The 17,235-nt window shown below is 46.9% G+C and overlaps 1 protein-coding gene across 1 annotated transcript; it reads left to right on the top strand.

Moving 5' to 3' along the window:
* Positions 1-3,658: 3,658 nt before the first annotated feature.
* On the top strand, positions 3,659-15,177 carry lrrc52 (leucine rich repeat containing 52; the record flags this gene model as incomplete). The annotated part of the gene is made up of 2 exons (XM_079739405.1): positions 3,659-4,307; positions 14,861-15,177. 2 exons carry the CDS (start codon positions 3,659-3,661, stop codon positions 15,175-15,177), a joined length of 966 nt encoding a protein of 321 aa, XP_079595531.1.
* Between the last annotated feature and the right edge of the window lie 2,058 nt (positions 15,178-17,235).

The following is a 17,235-nucleotide window of genomic DNA, read 5'->3' as shown; positions in this document are numbered from 1 at the left end:
GTGAGAACTCCTGCATCTGCATCTGTTCCCTTCCAGTCTTATTTAGCGATGTCTCTTTCTGCAAATGTGTCAGCTTTGTGATTCATCACCCACCTCAGCATCCAGCATCTAAATGTAATATGGTCCAATGAATCCCATCCACACATCTGATGATTTCATTCTGTGTAATCTTCAGATGTATTTTTGTGACAAAGAAACCAACAAACAGACAAATACAATTTACATAATGTTCTTCAAGTGAAAAATATTCAACAAAATCCTAGCTAAAAAGGAGAACCTCCATTTGTACATTGCGTAGCATTGTACAGCAAAGGCCCCTTCTGGATTTATGGACTTAAGATCGATTTGTGATTCACCCGCTTGTCACCCCTTTGTGCCCTGCTCATAACTGCTGGACAGTTGATAAGAGGATGAAAATGGTAGATATATTGGTAATGTTGGTGCTTCATCATCTCCACACTACGAGGAGGCATTGAAGATAAACCCAAACAGAGGTTGAGCCCTGTCACAGACGGTAGCTTTCGCCTCTGCTCCCCACCCATTAGGCCTCCTGTGATGGAGATTGTTATGTGCAGGTGGCCAAAAAATGCCCGTTACTTAGAGCCTCAGAGACTGGGGCGCAAGATGGAAGTCTGGAGTTACGGGCTAGCTGAGTCACAGAAAGAGAGAGAGAGTAAGTATTGGGGGAGAGAGTCGGAGCTACACAACAGCAAATGGTGAGTATTATTCAGCGCAGCACATGGTTTATTACCTACCCTGCCAAACTTTGCTCTCAATCTTACTACAAATGCTCAGTAATCACCGTTAGGCACAGCAGGGGTGTTATTGATGCTGCTCTTTATAAGGTTGTATCTTCATGATTTAATCTCTCTGTAATCTTTTGGGGTTTTATAAAGTCTATGATACAGAGGTGTCCCTCATGACACTAATTATGGGTCTGTTCCTTTTACGAACCAGGGTACACGATTACTAGAATTATCTAGATTAGATAACTACGAGATGTAGAAATGACAGGCGAGTGTACCATTGTCTTCTATCAAACGTATCTAACATGTGTCTAGAATACTGTCTGAAAGACTTGGTCATAATGAAATCTTTCGCATCCTTCCGCCTCGATTCAACCACACGGGTCATTTGAGGTTTTGCCCAGAAGCGGGCCTACGGAACAATTTCCTACCTCACAAAGAGCAAGGCAGCGGAGCGGTGAAGTAGTACTACAGAAGGTCAGGCAGCCTTGAGATGACTGACAACCAGCGAGGAGATGGCCGTCGCCGGCTGCCCGAGGCCAGACCTTCTGTCTGTCTGCTGACAGACGACACTGCATACACCCTTACTAAATAATAAAGATGTCCCATGCATGCTCAACTTAATGCGGGCAGGCACACAGACACACACACGCCATCTCACACACACACGCACACAATGCGATCACACATGCACACACTCTGCAAGGTGGCCCTATTCAGACCAGTTGAGGGAGGAGGGGTTGTTATTGTTGGGTTTACCTACATTCATAATACATAACGTTAACACGTAACGGGAGCTGATAAAGTGCCACTTTGTAAACAGCCTGTGTTTAAGGTCTTTACGGAAGGCTGCTGCATTAAGGTATGGTATGTTGGGAGGTCATCGTTCACATTGTTCGCCTCAAGCTTGTATTATCCTTTTGACAGTTATTAACAAACGTCAAATAACAGCCAAATATAACAATTCTGCGTGTCGCCTTAATCCCTCCCAGTGTAGAAAATGTGGTCGGCTGGAGTAACAACTTGTAATGTCATTATCCTTCCGTATTCATTCGCTTGTGAAACAACTGACTGAACAAACCGTGTGATTATGTTTTAAACATAATTGCTGAGGGGCTGCCGTCGCGCCAACAAGGAAAGGAAGTCAGCGAGCGACTGGAACCAATGAGGGCCGCTGATAAGACGGCTAATTCCTCACACCGCTCAGAGAACACTTCTCCTGGGAAGGATTATTACCCACTTGGATTCAGACTCATGCACACACACACACACACACACACACACACACACACACACACACACACACACACACACATATAGACACACACTCCCACATACACTTTTACAAAGGCAAATTAGGTTACAAAATAAATAAACTTAAAACAGGCCTTGAGATATGCTTTTAATTCAATTTTATGTTTTTCCCCTGCTTCCTGTTTTGTTGCTCTAACACTTTGAATGCACTCTCAAAGCACTTTGAGACTGTCCCTGACAATGAAAGTTGCTATATAAATGAAATGTATTATCAACACACACACACACACACACACACAGAGGAGGCAAGTCGAGACAGAACATACACAAACACAATTAAGGAGAGTATGCTTAGACATTACTTGTGCAAGGCGTTCCTAAAACGAGACACAATGCATACATCATGAGCTTGAGGGATTCATTCCAATACGAATGTGAGACGGCCATGCACCTATTCTCTTCTTAATTCACTTCTGGACCGAGATCATTGGGCAGCTGTGTTTTAAGAAGAGGCTTAGATAGGCAACACCTGCTGACGTAATCACCGGGCATTGATAGTCAGCTTGTGTGACAGCGAATCAAGTCTGCATAGAGGGAGGGTGAGAGCGAGGGAGGGTGAGAGGGAGAGAGGGACAGAGAGAGAAGGAAAGAGAGTAGAGTGAGGTTGAGACAGAGTGAGAGAGAGCGGGATAGAGAGAGAGAGAGAGAGAGGGATGGAGCGAGGGTGAGAGAGGTATAGAGAGAGGGAGAGAGAGAAGGAAAGAGAGAGGGAGAGTTAGGGTGAGGAAAAGACAGGGATCGAGAGAGAGAGGGATAGAGCGAGGGTGAGGGAGACAGATAGGGATAGAGAGGAATAGAGCGAGGGGGAGAGAGAAAGGGAGAAAGAAGTAGAGAGAGAGAGAGAGAGAGAGAGAGAGAGAGAGAGAGAGAGAGAGAGAAGGAAAGAGGGAGGGAGAGTTAGGGTGAGGAGAGAGAGAGAGAGAGAGAGAGAGAGAGAGAGACATTCGGAGCAGCCCGCGCGGCAGTCACTTCAAGCTGTCCGAGCCCGATGCAAGGGAGTCCTGCGCTCTTACGGCGCTCTGAAGAATATCTCCCTGTACGTTATTTGGCGGCTACGCCATAGCGGCACAACGAGAGGACGCACTGCGAGCATGAAACGGTACGTCGCCATTGAACGATTTTTTTAGGAAGCCTGCATAAAACTGGAACTTCTGCGTGGTGTGGGCATCTGTTTGGAAACTAAAGCAAGAATGTGTCGTTCCGTTTTGGCCCCCCGCGATAACTATTACTCAAAGATGAAAGTCGATCACCAAGACCGGGAGAAGAGCTTTATCACGGCGGTGAAAAGTGCGGCCAGCTCAAGTCATTTTTGGCCACAGTGCAATTAAACGTGTCGGTCACCTTTGGTATCCACTGATGTCTTTTGGCGCCGTGCGTGACGCGCCGCGGGTGAGAGAGTGACCGATTGCTCTTTTTCTGAGAGAAGAGAGAGGCTGGATAAAAACAGCATCCAGACATTCGGGCATCGCCAGCCAGCCCATCCGAGCAGACGTCTCGTCTCTTCCCTTGCTCCCCAGACCCATGCAGGATGCCCGAGGATCGCCGGGGAGTCCGGGTCCAGCTCAGCCAGAGTTCATGACGCGCTGGGCGGCCTCGTCATGCGTCTCCTGCCCGAGCCCAGCGCCCAGTCCCTTCGGCTTCTCTTCCTCTTTATCTTCGTTATGGGGGTGGCCCCGTCTCCGGCTCTGACGGCCGGCTGCCCTGACAGATGTGTTTGCGATGACCAGCTGGTGGTCCAGTGTGCCGGACAGGATCTGACCCTGTTCCCCATGGATCTCCCTCTCGCCACCAGGCAGCTCATCATCTCCAACAACCGCATCGGAGACCTACCTGCGCTGCAGCTCAACTACCTGTCCGACCTGGTGTACCTGGACTGCAGCAACAACTCCTTGACCGAGATCTCCGAGTCGACCTTCGGGAACCTCCGGAAGCTGGCCTACCTCGACCTGTCTTTCAACAACCTGCTTCAGATCGAGGACCGGACGTTCGGGCCCCTGGCGTCCCTGGTGATGCTCCGGCTGACGGATAACCCGAGTCTTGGTGAGATCCACCCGGACGCCTTCGCGGAGAACGTGGCGCTGCAGGTGCTGGACGTGAGTCGGAACAACCTGACCGCGCTCAACATCAGCACGCTGATCGCCTTGCCCTCGCTCCGGTCGTTGGGACTGAGCGGCAACCCGTGGCGGTGTGATTGTGACACGGAGGACCTCTGTCTCTGGGTGCAGATAGAGGGATTCAAGTTTCAAGGTATGCAAGTGGACGTGTAACCTTTGACCTCACTGTACATGTTTCCCTTAAACGCTCCATGGTTATTGGAGTGATGAGTTAAAAAGTTTTGGGGGTGTTATTGTGGAGGCTTTTCCGACCTACTTGCATTGTCATTTTCTAAAAAGGGGGGGTGTTCATATCTCCTGGGGTGCTTCTTAATGGGTCTCACCCATATACAAAATTAGCTACATGTCCTCTATTCTGAGCACGGACAGATGCAATAACAAAGCGTTTTCAGCAACAATGCCCTTCACTCCTCCTCTCCTAATAATGGCCTGCTGTCGTGTCCTTCCCTGGTCAGCCACCAGTAGTCCTCCTTCCCCTGGGTGCCTGGGTAATGTTTTCTCTTGGCTTTTGGCAGGGTTCAGTTACGTCCCGCGTCGTGCCGTACACACGGAGGGAGCACTGCTGTGAGCCAGAGCCGGCCCAAGGGCTTATCACTCCTGATTGTCACATCGTCTCTATTAGCTAATTTCACTGTGGGCGCTCGGTCAATTCGTCCAGATGGTGAAGCTCTGCTTTGAGACAGGCCTGCAACTTTCCCTCACTCCCTTTTGCTCAATTCCCCCCCCCGATTCTGTTGCTCGGTCTCACCATACCAACCAACTTCATTAGCAAAGTATTTTTTTTATTGCCTCAAACTATCTGTGCTGGCGAAGCCACATAAAAAAAACAGTACATTCAAACCATGGGATGATCTGACCCCCCCCCCCCCCCCCCCCCCCCTAATATATTCAACCCTAATGGAGACCTTGATCATGTAATGAGGTTATTGTGTCATCAGCTGACAGTGGTGATGAAGAGGCTCAGAGGCCCAGGGCGAGAGACGCCTGTCCCTCCCTTTCTACCTGTTCTGCATGGCCGGCCCTCTCTCCTCTGCTCTGTGCACCTGACAGGGCTGGTGTGCACGGCCTCCACTGTCACGTGCACACCCTCTGCCACGTGCATGCTACCTGCCACGTGCATGGCCCTAAAGTCCAGATGGTTAATGATGGTGCTCTGAAAAAGTGTGTGTGTGTGTGTGTGTGTGTGTGTGTGTGTGTGTGTGTGTGTGTGTGTGTGTGTGTGTGTGTGGTGTGGGGGGGGATCTTAGTAAGTGTATGTGGAGGATTATTTTTGCATGCACTTTTGCGTCGGACTAATCTGTGACACCTTGATAGCCTGTGGGAACTTGGGAGGAAGGGTGAGGCCGAGGGAGGGTCCATGCGGAGGGGATGAAAGGAGATCCTAATTCTGCTGCAGCCTATAAACTGGTGGCTTTCCCAAACGTTGGTAACCATCCACCTATCCTACCTAACCAGCCCCCTATCCTGTGTCACGCCCGCACGCTCCATACTGGATAGACACGCGCTGTTGCTAACACGCCTGTTCTCTTGGCACATGCAAAAAACAAAGCACAAACTTTCAACTAATACGGAAGTACTACAGAGATGGAATTTAGACTCATTCAACCTATAATTGAATGTAGTGGTCCTTTTGAAAGTGGTGGTTCTCCAACTATTTGGACTAATGTACCCCCTTTTAAGATATTTATCTCAGTCCCCTGCAAAGGAGGGAAAAAAAAGTAAATGTAACACTTTAGAATAAGGATACAATAATAAGTATGAATCAACATAAGTTCATCTTTAATAATCATTATTATATAGCTTTAGCATGGGGTTAGTGTTACCATGGTTAACCCTTTCAAGCCCATTCAATAATGTATAAATGAATACCTTAACATGAACACCATTAGTAAACATGAGCACCAGCAGCTAATTATCATTAGCCTAGACTAGTGGCTTTCAGACATTAGTTCACTGTGAATGAACTGTTAGTTAATGTTTTTACAGCATCACATTTATTAATTTATGGACCCATTTTGAGTGGTACCAATGCTTATAATGTCAGTTTTTTAATGTAAATATGAATATTATGTGGGTGGTGCAAAAATAAATTAAGACAATTTAATTATCAGCGTGGTTTACAGATGAAACTAATTCCAAAGTTCTGATTATTTTACAATTGAATGAACCACATAAGAGAACATTTCTCAATATTTTCCAGGTACCACCTGCATCCCCTCGGGGTACATGAACCCACTTTTTAAAGACACTTCTCTGAAGTGTAATGATGTGTGTGTCGTAGTCACACAATGCCCTCTGGGTCTTTATAAGCTGTGTGTGTGTGTGTGTGTGTGTGTGTGTGTGTGTGTGTGTGTGTGTGTGTGTGTGTGTGTGTGTGTGTGTGTGTGTGTGTGTGTGTGTGTGTGTGCAAAAGTAGCAATCCAGCAAAACTGTGTATATACTAGTAGCAGTAGTAATGCAGCATGTCACAACAGCCTCTCTAATTATGTGTGTCTGCCTTTCTCTACGTCTGTTGATCTTTCTATTGGCCTTTATCTGAATTTATTTTAGTCACAGACATTGACTAAAATTCCAATGATCACTTATAAAATAAACGTTATTAAAAACTGAAATGAGACAAATGTCAAAGAGCGAGGATGGAGAATCAAGAGTGGATAGAGAATTAAGAGAAAGGGCAGCCTCAGAGAGAGGGAGAGAGAATAAGAGAGAGATGTCTTTGTGTGCTGGATGGATTTTGCCTGCTGGATTTGAGCTGCTTACGTGGTACAGCTTCATCCCTATATCTCAAATCCCAGGGCAATTCCAAGATTAAAAACTCATTCTATGTGACGTTTTCAACCCAACAGTGCATAAAGGTGAGCAGAAAATGAAGGCCTAAGAATATACAATGGCCGCATTGGTATTTGCACCCTGTTGTATTGTTCACTCCATTGCTTATTGTTTCAGCATTGTCCAAAATGGAGTTGAAGCCTAGGAGATTAGAGGCTGTAAATATTGGATGGCCACCGCTGGTTCCTATGGCTGCTCTATGGAGGCCTGGCCTGCTCACCAACCCTAGGCACGCAGCCATGAGGGAGGCCAAACCCGGGCAAGAGTTAAATATTCATACAAAGAGAGATCGTCTGTGGCCCAGATCAGTCAATCAAACCCATTAAAACATTCATTATGACAAGGAGACCGCCTTTCACCTAAAAACAATTAGCCCATACATAATTAATCACCTGAAACAATTACAGTAACAATAAGGATACCATCTGATGGAGCATGGCGGCGTATCAAATGCAGAGCTGGCCTACTTGTCAGACGTGGCCAGTATAGATTTGGTTCTCTTCCTTTTGGTTTTACAAGGTGAGGTAGAAAACCCAGATGGACCGCTGAAGTTTGTGTGGGTGTGTGATGACGTTTATACCTTAGGCATGGTGTGGAAGTGTTTGCCCTTGCATGCGTGTGTGTGTGTGTGTGTGAGCATGCTTGCGTCTGTATACCTTTCAGTGTCCTGACGTGTGGAGGTGGTGTTCCAAGCAAAGGGAGTCCTGGTGACTGTACCTGCCAGTATGCTGATGTTTGGGACAACTCATACAACTGGGAGGGATACGGGGAGAGAGGCGAGTAGATCTTCACAGGATCAGGATCATAGTATTTGGTGTCTGGAAGTATAAGTGTAGAAGTGAACTTACGGTTCATCAAGAGTAGTAATAAGACAACTTTTTTCGACCCAAAATAACATTTAACATCTGCAAAAAACGAAAAAACACGCGAAAACACGCAGTAATCCACACATGCATATTTAATGTGGCGCTGGCAACATGTCGACAAACACCAAAAATAAACAATCATCGCATCAACATTAAGTGGAAAATTGTATGAAACGGAGGCGATGAAAAGTACAGGAATTTATAAATGGAATGAAAAGAGACGGATTGATGGGAAAAAAAAATACAGATCCCGGGATGCCCCCTCGGGCGTAGCGAGGCGTGGGGGGATCTCGCAGCGCCGGCGAGGGTGACTGACTAATGTGTCCGCGGAGGACAGGGACGACGCGCGGCAAAGTACAGGCACACGTCATTTAAACGCATGCAGATGCGGTAGAGATAAGGTCGGCTATTCGGCCACTTTACGACGCGTTAAGGTGGCCACGAGCGGCCAGCGAGATGACGAAGTCGCTTCCGACGCTGTCTCAATTGGGTTGGACAATTATTTAATTTGGAGGTCCTCCGACTTCATCAACAGCATCAGATAGGCTTAATACGCTTCACTGCTTTGTTTTCGCTCTTTCTTGGAGCCATTAGTAGAGCACAGCGGTGCCGTACCCGTGGTGTCCTCGTAATACTTTGCATAATGTGCACGCACGTAGTCACTCACTCTCACTCACACGTCTGCCAGCACACACACACAGATGCATACATGGTACGATTTGACACGCACCATCATTTACCAGCATTCATATGCTTTGGCTTTGGCAGGCCAAGTGGGTCCCCCACCCCCCACCCACCCTGGTAAGCGTTTGCAGCCATACAAAATAACATATGCATTGGAATAATTAGTATGGTTATAAATAGCACTGGTTGGTAGTCTACCCTGCAGGTTAATCCCTTACAGCTGTGTGTGTGTGTGTGTGTGTGTGTGTGTGTGTGTGTGTGTGTGTGTGTGTGTGTGTGTGTGTGTGTGTGTGTGTGTGTGTGTGTGTGTGAGAGAGAAAGAGAGATAGATATACAATCATCTCTGCACTGACGTTTGCTTAATTTGATAACCCATTTGCAAACCTCTGTGCTTTTAGGAAGCAGGACTCACTGACTGGGCTCTTTGAAGCCAATATATACGGCTGAAAACAGGCCCCCTTTTGCTCAGTGGGTTCTGCGTGGTAAAGATAAACGCAACGTATCTGATTATGTCCATAGTCTTCACATCTTACATAGGCAACTCAATTGATATTGACATATTTTGTTGACAAACATCAACTATGGTGTTATTTCTCAAACATAGATTCTTGGGCGATTTCTTCACTGTTCCTAAAATTTCACATTTAGGTCTAAAAGCCTATGTTTTTGCCATTCTCTGTTTGTTTCTACTCTGAACTCAGGTTGTCTACTTTTCGTGGAACCCGTGTCTTTTCCGAGACGCTTCGATGTCCCGATGAAGGGACAATGCCGGTGATAGGATACGCATACACTCTGTAGGGATGTCTGGGGCTCTCTCTGGGCAGCTGTTTAATGTTGATAGCCGTGTCCTAGGGTGGGTTAAGCTTATGTTAAGACTTAAGTGTGTGTGTGTGTGTGTGTGTGTGTGTGTCAGTCAGATCTAGAAGATGCCCAGGCAGAGGCATGACATCAAGGCTCTAAGGCCCCATCACTAAAGCCCCTATAAACACTGAAGGGGCTAAAAATGTGTACATACTTAAAGCATGTGTGTGTGTGTCCACTGTTTAGTCGCGTTCGTTTCCGTTCCGTTCACCTTTACTATTTATGTCCCCTAGCTTTGGCCCGCTATGCGGGCTGAGACCGAGGACTGAGGGTCAAATGAAGGTTGCATACTTCACAATGCATAGTGTGGTGCTCGCGCCGCGGGCTACAGGTCTGCTGGCATTACGATCGAACCGTGACATGACGTTCTGTGCCAGGCCACCTGCTGTGGAGGGACACGCATGTCTCCTTCAGCTTAGGTGTGGACGTTATGAGGAGATTAAGAGTGGATGTTATGAAGGAAAAGAACTGACCTGAACCTGATCTCCAGTTGGTACGTAGGGTTGTCCTCATAGTGCCATTGAGCACGCCGCCGCGTGACAGATGGGATGAGGTTGGGTTTTTCTCTGAATGTCTTTGAACTATGTTTAGATTAAGTGTATGGTTGTGTGAACGTTGTAACTTTGTTGTACGCCTTAGTTGTATCGTATTTTTTCGTTTTATTGATTTCAAATTGTTTTAATTAAAAGAAGCAATCCAACACCCTTTCATCAGATGAAATTAAAATCAAGCAGGAGAAAAAGATCGCACAATAAAATGTAAAGGACTCTGGCACACCTGATGCTGTCGGCTTCCCCTGTCAGACGCAGAGGGAAACCCCAAAAGATACCACATTAGCAATACGGACACATATGTTCCCCGCTTTGTATGTGACCGGGAAACATAGGTGAGCAAATCTTTTTTTCAGAGGATGGTAGGGGAATGTACCACCTTTTTCACCTCTGATTCGCCTATGATTGGTTAGACTGGCTCTCCTCCGATTGGTTATGTTTAGGGTTAGGTTTAGGGTTAACCCTCACCCTAACCCTAACCCTAACCCTAACCATAACCCTAAACCTGACCCTAACCCGTTGCACCTGGGGAACATAGGACCTGGGGAACATAGGGATGACCCCATCTGAGACCATCCACTCCTGTCGATGACCTACGCTTGTGCCAAGACATGCAGTCGTCCTTGACCTTAGAAAGGCGTCCCCCTTCACAGCAAGTAGTCATTGATTTGGTGAGAGGGGAATATGAGCAGTGTTTTGTTTTGTTTCAGATAGCTGGGCACGTCAATCGAACGTACTCCCCCCCCGAAATCAAAAAGTTACTTTCAGTTTTAAAATGCAGGCAACTCAATGATCTGTATCATGTCTCAGAGTCTTGACGTGGCTCTTCGTGAACGTGAGACACACAGAAGTTTGAATTCAACCTTACTGCCTCCCTTTAAGCAATTTTATCTGCTACCAGTGGCTCTATGGTCTCTCGATCAGTTGGTTTGTTTGGCGGGTTAGTTGGTTGGTCAGTGGGTAAGTTGACAGGTTGTTTGTTGATGGGTCAGTATGCAGGTTGTTGATTGTTTGTTTGGGTGTTGGTTAGTTGGCGGGTTGTTGATGTTTCAGGTATGAAGGTTATTGACTGGTCCCTTAAATGTTGGTTGGTGGCTGGGTTAGTTGGTGGGTTTGTAGCTTGAGTTGAGCAAGATTGATGATGTAATCATCCAGCGTGAATCAAAGGGTTTTCTTGACTAGTGGCCCAAAATTCCCCCTGCTTTAATGTGGGGTTGCTGACACAAATCTACATAATGATCATGCCTTATCATAAATGACCTGCTGGTACACATTGTTCTCAAGACAATGTCTCCAACAGCTTGTGACTAATGCTAATACTCAAACGTCTATAAATACAGCGGAAAAACACACTGGAATTAAAAGATCATTTAGACAAACCAGTTTGTCTAAATGTGCTCCTAAATATCTGTCCTCATTGTTCTCCTATTGTGAGAATCCATAAATTTGTCAGCTTGCTGTCCATGCCGTAATGGTGCAACCATGTAATTGCATACTTTGGCAATTTCACAGCAAATCCACTAGAGTGTTCAGACACTTATGTTCCTGTTTGCCCTGGAAAGCAGCTCTTACCAAGCACAAAGGAGTCTGAACATGAAGCAGAACTATAAAACCAAGACAATTATATTGGGATGGCTCGCAATTTGAACAATTATTCGAACAATTCTAGCATATGTTACACCTTTTTATGTTATATAATAGATATAGATTTACTGCATTTTTGTGAAAGATCCTCAAACAAAGATTTAAAAAAGAGTTCACAACTGAACAATTTAGCTGGTCCTCCCTTTCTTAAAGTATGAAAGCGAAGTTAGAGAAGGGAGTTCTGAATGATTGAGAATGCCTTGCAATATTTAATGAATGAAAAAGTAAAAGATTTGATTGAGAGATAAACTGAAAGGCACACCAGGAGAGAGAGAATAGATTTGACGACAAATGGACATTAACAACAAGAACAGTGTGCATCTCCTGTGAACAGTTGTATCGTCATCATGGCAACCGACCATCGCGGGCCCTTCACCACCATCACGGATCCACGCTCTTTAATGACAGGACAAATGTCGTTGCTGACTCAAAAACATGACAGCCTCGGTCCGATCTTTAGTTCACCTCTTCACTTAAAGAACAAAGGCGCAACGGCACGGACACATGCACACACACGCACGCCACCGCATTAACACATGCTCCACTTCAGAATGGTGACCGCCAATAGGGTAAAGGTTGCTGTTTATTTGAGTATTGTATTGCATCGTATGAGGTATTGATTCACAAAGGTTAACACAAAGTACTGTGTTGACATGTTCTCGTATCCAGTGCAGAGGTTTGCAGGCCCTTGGCAGACTTAATCAAGGTTGATGAGGCTACGCCAATCCTCATTTATTGAACTGCGAGAGCCAGCGTTAACCCAAAAGAAACGACGCAATCAGTGTCCTTACCCAGGGTTGAGATGGCGATTTACTTTTTTTAGCTTGTCGTGGATAGCAGGGTGCATGGACTACGCATTCACACCAGCGCATCACGCCGACTTTAAATCGCGCTCAACCCATCTTGTCCCAGTCGAGCGGTCAGCGCTGCACATCGATGCAGCTGGCGTTTGGGATTCAGGAGCTGTGCACACGTTCTATCTTGTGTGCCGTCCTCCCTGCCAAGGACTCTGGGAATTAGAGATGATATCAGCCCCCCCCCTCACACTCAAACGCACACACGCACACACTCACTACCTCCTCCAACCATCACTCTTTTCCTTGTTCAGACCTTTGGCTTTATGGGTAGATGAGTGCAGTTTAATTAACATTGGTAGCTGCATTCATTCATCACCACCAGGCGAAGGCTCACAAAGAGAAGCCTCTCTCTCGCTCTCTCTACATTTCATGCTCTCTTTCTGTCTATGCCCTAGCCTAGCTTATATCTTCTTTTGTAGTCATCTGTCACCCTTTTGTCTGTGTGCGTGTGTGAGTGTGCGCGGGCCCTCTTTTGCTCCCCTATTGTGGTTTTATCTCTGAAAACATGGATCTGATAGTTTCTCTGCTAGTCCGTCACTTTGTCATTTATTTGCTTGTCCGTTCATTCGTCTGTCCAGTCATTCGTCTCTAGTTCCGTCTGGGAGTTTTTCCAGCTATCCATCCTTCAGAGAGAGAGAGAGAGAGAGAGAATACAAATTAAAACGAGCTGAAAGGGATCAAATAAAGCTGCAAGTAAAAAATGGATATGAAATGACATAAAACATATTTAGTGGGCATTATATTGAGCATGCATACAAGTTGTCCAACCATAACCATCAAATTTGGCTGGTCCAGAAATAGAACATCATAAGAATGTTTTCAGGCTGCTTCTTCTTTCTTTTTTTAAAGGGGTACAATACATTTCTTAGTTCAGGCAGTGAAAATGCTCTGCTCAACCCATGAAACAGCTGAGTTCCCCATTAGTCGTTCCTTGGGGTTGTGTTTATTAACAAATCCAGATGGGTGACTCCAGATCCTGGGCTGAACTTTGACTTTCTGAACCTGAAAGTTCTGCCTGTTATTGGCGCTTCACTGAGGTCATGAGGTCCAGTACATCCTAGTCACACTAAAACCGGGGCTTTAGGAGGTTAAAGTAGGATAGTGTAGGCGTTAGGGTGTGTGACTCCTAGCCGAAAGCTGGCTTAGATCCTTGAAGTCCCTTTGGGCAACAGAAAATACCCTATTTGCTCACAGCAAAGTCAGTATATGACATTTGTACCCTTTACTTTAAGAAGGCGCATGTGCGGCAGTAGTGTAGCACACAGAGACGGAAGGTCATTCCTACCCTCTTGTGTATGATTGGTCTACATACGTGACATTTCCAAGCAATAGCTTTGCAATCCAACAATCAGTTTTCTTATATTTAGTTTATTTTGTTAATGCTGCGTGAACTTAAAACAGGTGCATTGGTCGATAGGACGTAAAAAAAAAAAGAAGGAAAAAGTCCACTCGCGCTTCAGCAGAACCCCGCAGGAGACGTCTCCGTCGCTCTGGCTACGCAGACGTCGTTAAAACAAACCCTGAATCAAAGCGCTGTCTGGTCCCTGACTCCGCCCGTGGCGGCAATTAAAAAGGAGATGGATGGAAGTCACGATCTGTAATTGCAAGCCCTTTATCACAGTAACAATCTGCAATCGCTTAATACGCATAAAATGGGGAGCCGGATAGCATTCCACCTGCTGTAATCCCTCAGATACGCAGCAGGAGCGATACGTGGCGACCCGTGAATTAGTTGGCCCTAATCCGTTAAGTGAAGCGCGTGTTGTGTCAGTGTGCCCTTGTCTCTGTTTTTGTTGTTGCCCCCCCCCCCCCCCCCCCCTCCAGTGGTCTGCTGTATCGTTATCTTGGAAGCGATTAGCATATTTCAAATTATTATCAGCAGATGTTTCGAAAGGGAAAACACTCGCGTTTCTTTATCGTGGTAATACATGTTTGTTTGTGTTTATTATTGATGCAGAGAACGTAGGAGGTCTGATGCATGTGTGTGTGTGTGTGTGTGTGTGTGTGTGTGTGTGTGTGTGTGTGTGTGTGTGTGTGTGTGTGTGTGTGTGTACGGTGGTGTGTCCTAGACATCCAAGACCTACATTACTAAAAGGAAATCTATGATAGTTACCGGTCTCAGGGGACCGTTTATCACAAAGGTTATCACTGCATTATTAGCTTGTGTGTGTGCGCGGGGTCCTCTATGGATACTCTATTTTGAGAGCCTCATTTATCTACATCAACAGGCTTGGTTATAATTTTCCTCTCCCTCTCTTTTATTCCTCTCTAATCATTCCCCACACACCACCTCTTATCTCCATCTCTCATCCTCCCCCCCCCCCCCCCGACGTTCTCGTTCCTTCTCTCTCCCTCTGCACCATCCCCCCGCCCTCCTCCCGCCCTCTCACCCAGACGAGGGTCAGACGGTGTGCCAGGACCCCCCGGAAATGTCGGGCCAGCGGCTTGCGGAGGTGGGGATGCAGCTGCGCACCGACTGCCACCAGGGCCTGGGCTACTGGGACTACCTGTTCTTCATCGCCATCGGCTTCGTCATCTTCTCGGCGGGCACGGTGTCGGCGTGGGTCATGGGCGTGCTGATGGTCCTCTACGAGCGGTACGCCAAGCGCAAGAGCGAGGAGCAGGACAGCGACGACGATGACGACCGCGGCGGGGGCATGTGCGGCGGACAGGGCAACGGGGACCTCAACAAGCCCAGCATGCAGGTGTGAAGGACGGACGGACAGGAGGGGAGGGGAGGGGTGAAGAGGAGGAGGAGGAGGAGGAGATTGGCTGCAAGAAGCTAAACAGGGGATAGGTGGATGGTGGTGGTAGGGGGGATGCAATATATAAGACGAAGCCAGCAGGGATGAACGGAACACTGAGGACAAAGGTTCTGTCACAAACCCCCCCCCCCCCCCCCCCCCCCACCTCCCTACTCCCCACCCGGGGGGGACGGACCCTACTGCTTTTTGGAAGAGGAAAGGAAGGCAATAAACGTTCTACCATGATGGCCAGAGTGGTGTGTGAGTGTGTGTGTGTGTGTGTGTGTGTGTGTGTGTGACACAGAAAGACAGGGTGAGCAATAAGGTAAATGCCTTCACTTCAGGACTACAGAATGACCTCTAAGAGTACTGATAAGCAATAGCACCCCAACCAACACACACACACAATCCATGAGAAGATAATCGGGGGTCACAAAGAGAGTGATGCCTTATCGCGACCACCAAAGGGGGATACCGGTAATGTCTGTATATGGTTTGTTGCATTAATTGCTATTAGATTTTACAAATACTGAATCATGGCCACCTACTGTTGTGGTCCAAGCCAGACACTGTGCAGAATAGATCTTTCACCTGAGAAATGCCTCTGGCCTCCTTGGGTACTGTAGTCACAATAGCTGTGACATAGTTTTGTGACGCATTGCGTTTGGATTTTCAAAAAACATATAGATTTTATAGTTATTTTTTTTCTTCCTGCAAGCGAACTGAGTTTGTGACGACACCGCTAAATGCTAAAGACCCCTTAATACGAGTCACCGCCAGCATACTTAGGCATGTCATGTGGGAGAGTAGTGTTAGTGTTTACAGGTATCCCCCTTTAAAGACATTCGTATCACTCTGACCTGTTCGGCGGTGACAGTCAGTGACTGTATTTGACCTTGTTTGTACTGTATGTGTGTGTATATTGACGTGTTTCTCTCTCGCTGTGCATATTTGTATACACGTTCTCTGAGTCACACAACGGTACCGCTGGTTTCCATCTCCTCTGATATCGTTCAAGTCAAACACACGAAGACTAGCTAGGTTAGTCGGCTAGGCTAGTCTGCACTGTCAGACTGATTAGCGTCAGGAGCGTAGCATGCTAAAGGGGATGCTGTGCTATGTGAATGGGAGCCTTGCTAGTTTGACCTCCTATTATAGGTCAGTACAGACAGGTCCATCACTAAGCTGTCTTCTTGTAAATGGGGCTCGTCAGCTCTTGGGTGTGGGTGGGTTGGTGCATCATCATCATAATGGTACTGTGTCCTAGACATCCAAGACCTACATGTACATGACGACCAGCCTGTGTATTTAAGTGGGGCACAACGATCACAGAGCCCTTCCCTGAGCACCATGGACGTGTGATGCGTGGCAGCCCAACCCACCACACTCCCAGCCCCCCCGAATCATCAGACAGAGAGAGCTAGCAATCGTGTGTGTGTGTGTGTGTGTGCGTGTGTGTGCGTGTGTGTGCGTGTGTGTGTGTGTGTGCGCCTCTCAGGACGGCCTCTGATGGCCTCCAGCGGGACTGATTTGGATTACAAAAGACCCCCACCACTGGCCTATTGTCATTCTCCTGTAGACACTCACAAAGATAAACAGTTTACATTATCATGCTCATAAACCAAGCGGGAGACCAACGATACCATACACACACACACACGCACACACACACACTCCTTTCACTCAACTCAACAGTCACTGTCACTTATTCCTTTATAGACACACACATACAAACCCAGGCGTGCATACAAATAATCCCACACACATAGGCACATCCACATCTCAAGGGCAACGGGGCACAGTCGAAGCCAGACCCTCGTGCCATTAACACCCTTCTCCAGTTCAACCCACAGTTCCTCTCTGTTAATTCTCATTCCAACCTCGCTTCACATTAAATGAGCCCTAATCTCTGGCAGCCTTTTCTTCAGCGCACAGGCACACAGGAACACAAACACACGGGTGCACACGCGCATGATGCAGTCTTAAACACAACCTTGAGACACACAAATGCATGCACAGGCACAC

This window comes from Pollachius pollachius, assembly GCF_949987615.1.
Source record: "Pollachius pollachius genome assembly, chromosome: 7".
Lineage (NCBI taxonomy): Eukaryota > Metazoa > Chordata > Actinopteri > Gadiformes > Gadidae > Pollachius > Pollachius pollachius.
Note: the sequence above shows the minus strand (reverse complement) of the source record. Positions and strands in the feature narration are given on the sequence as shown.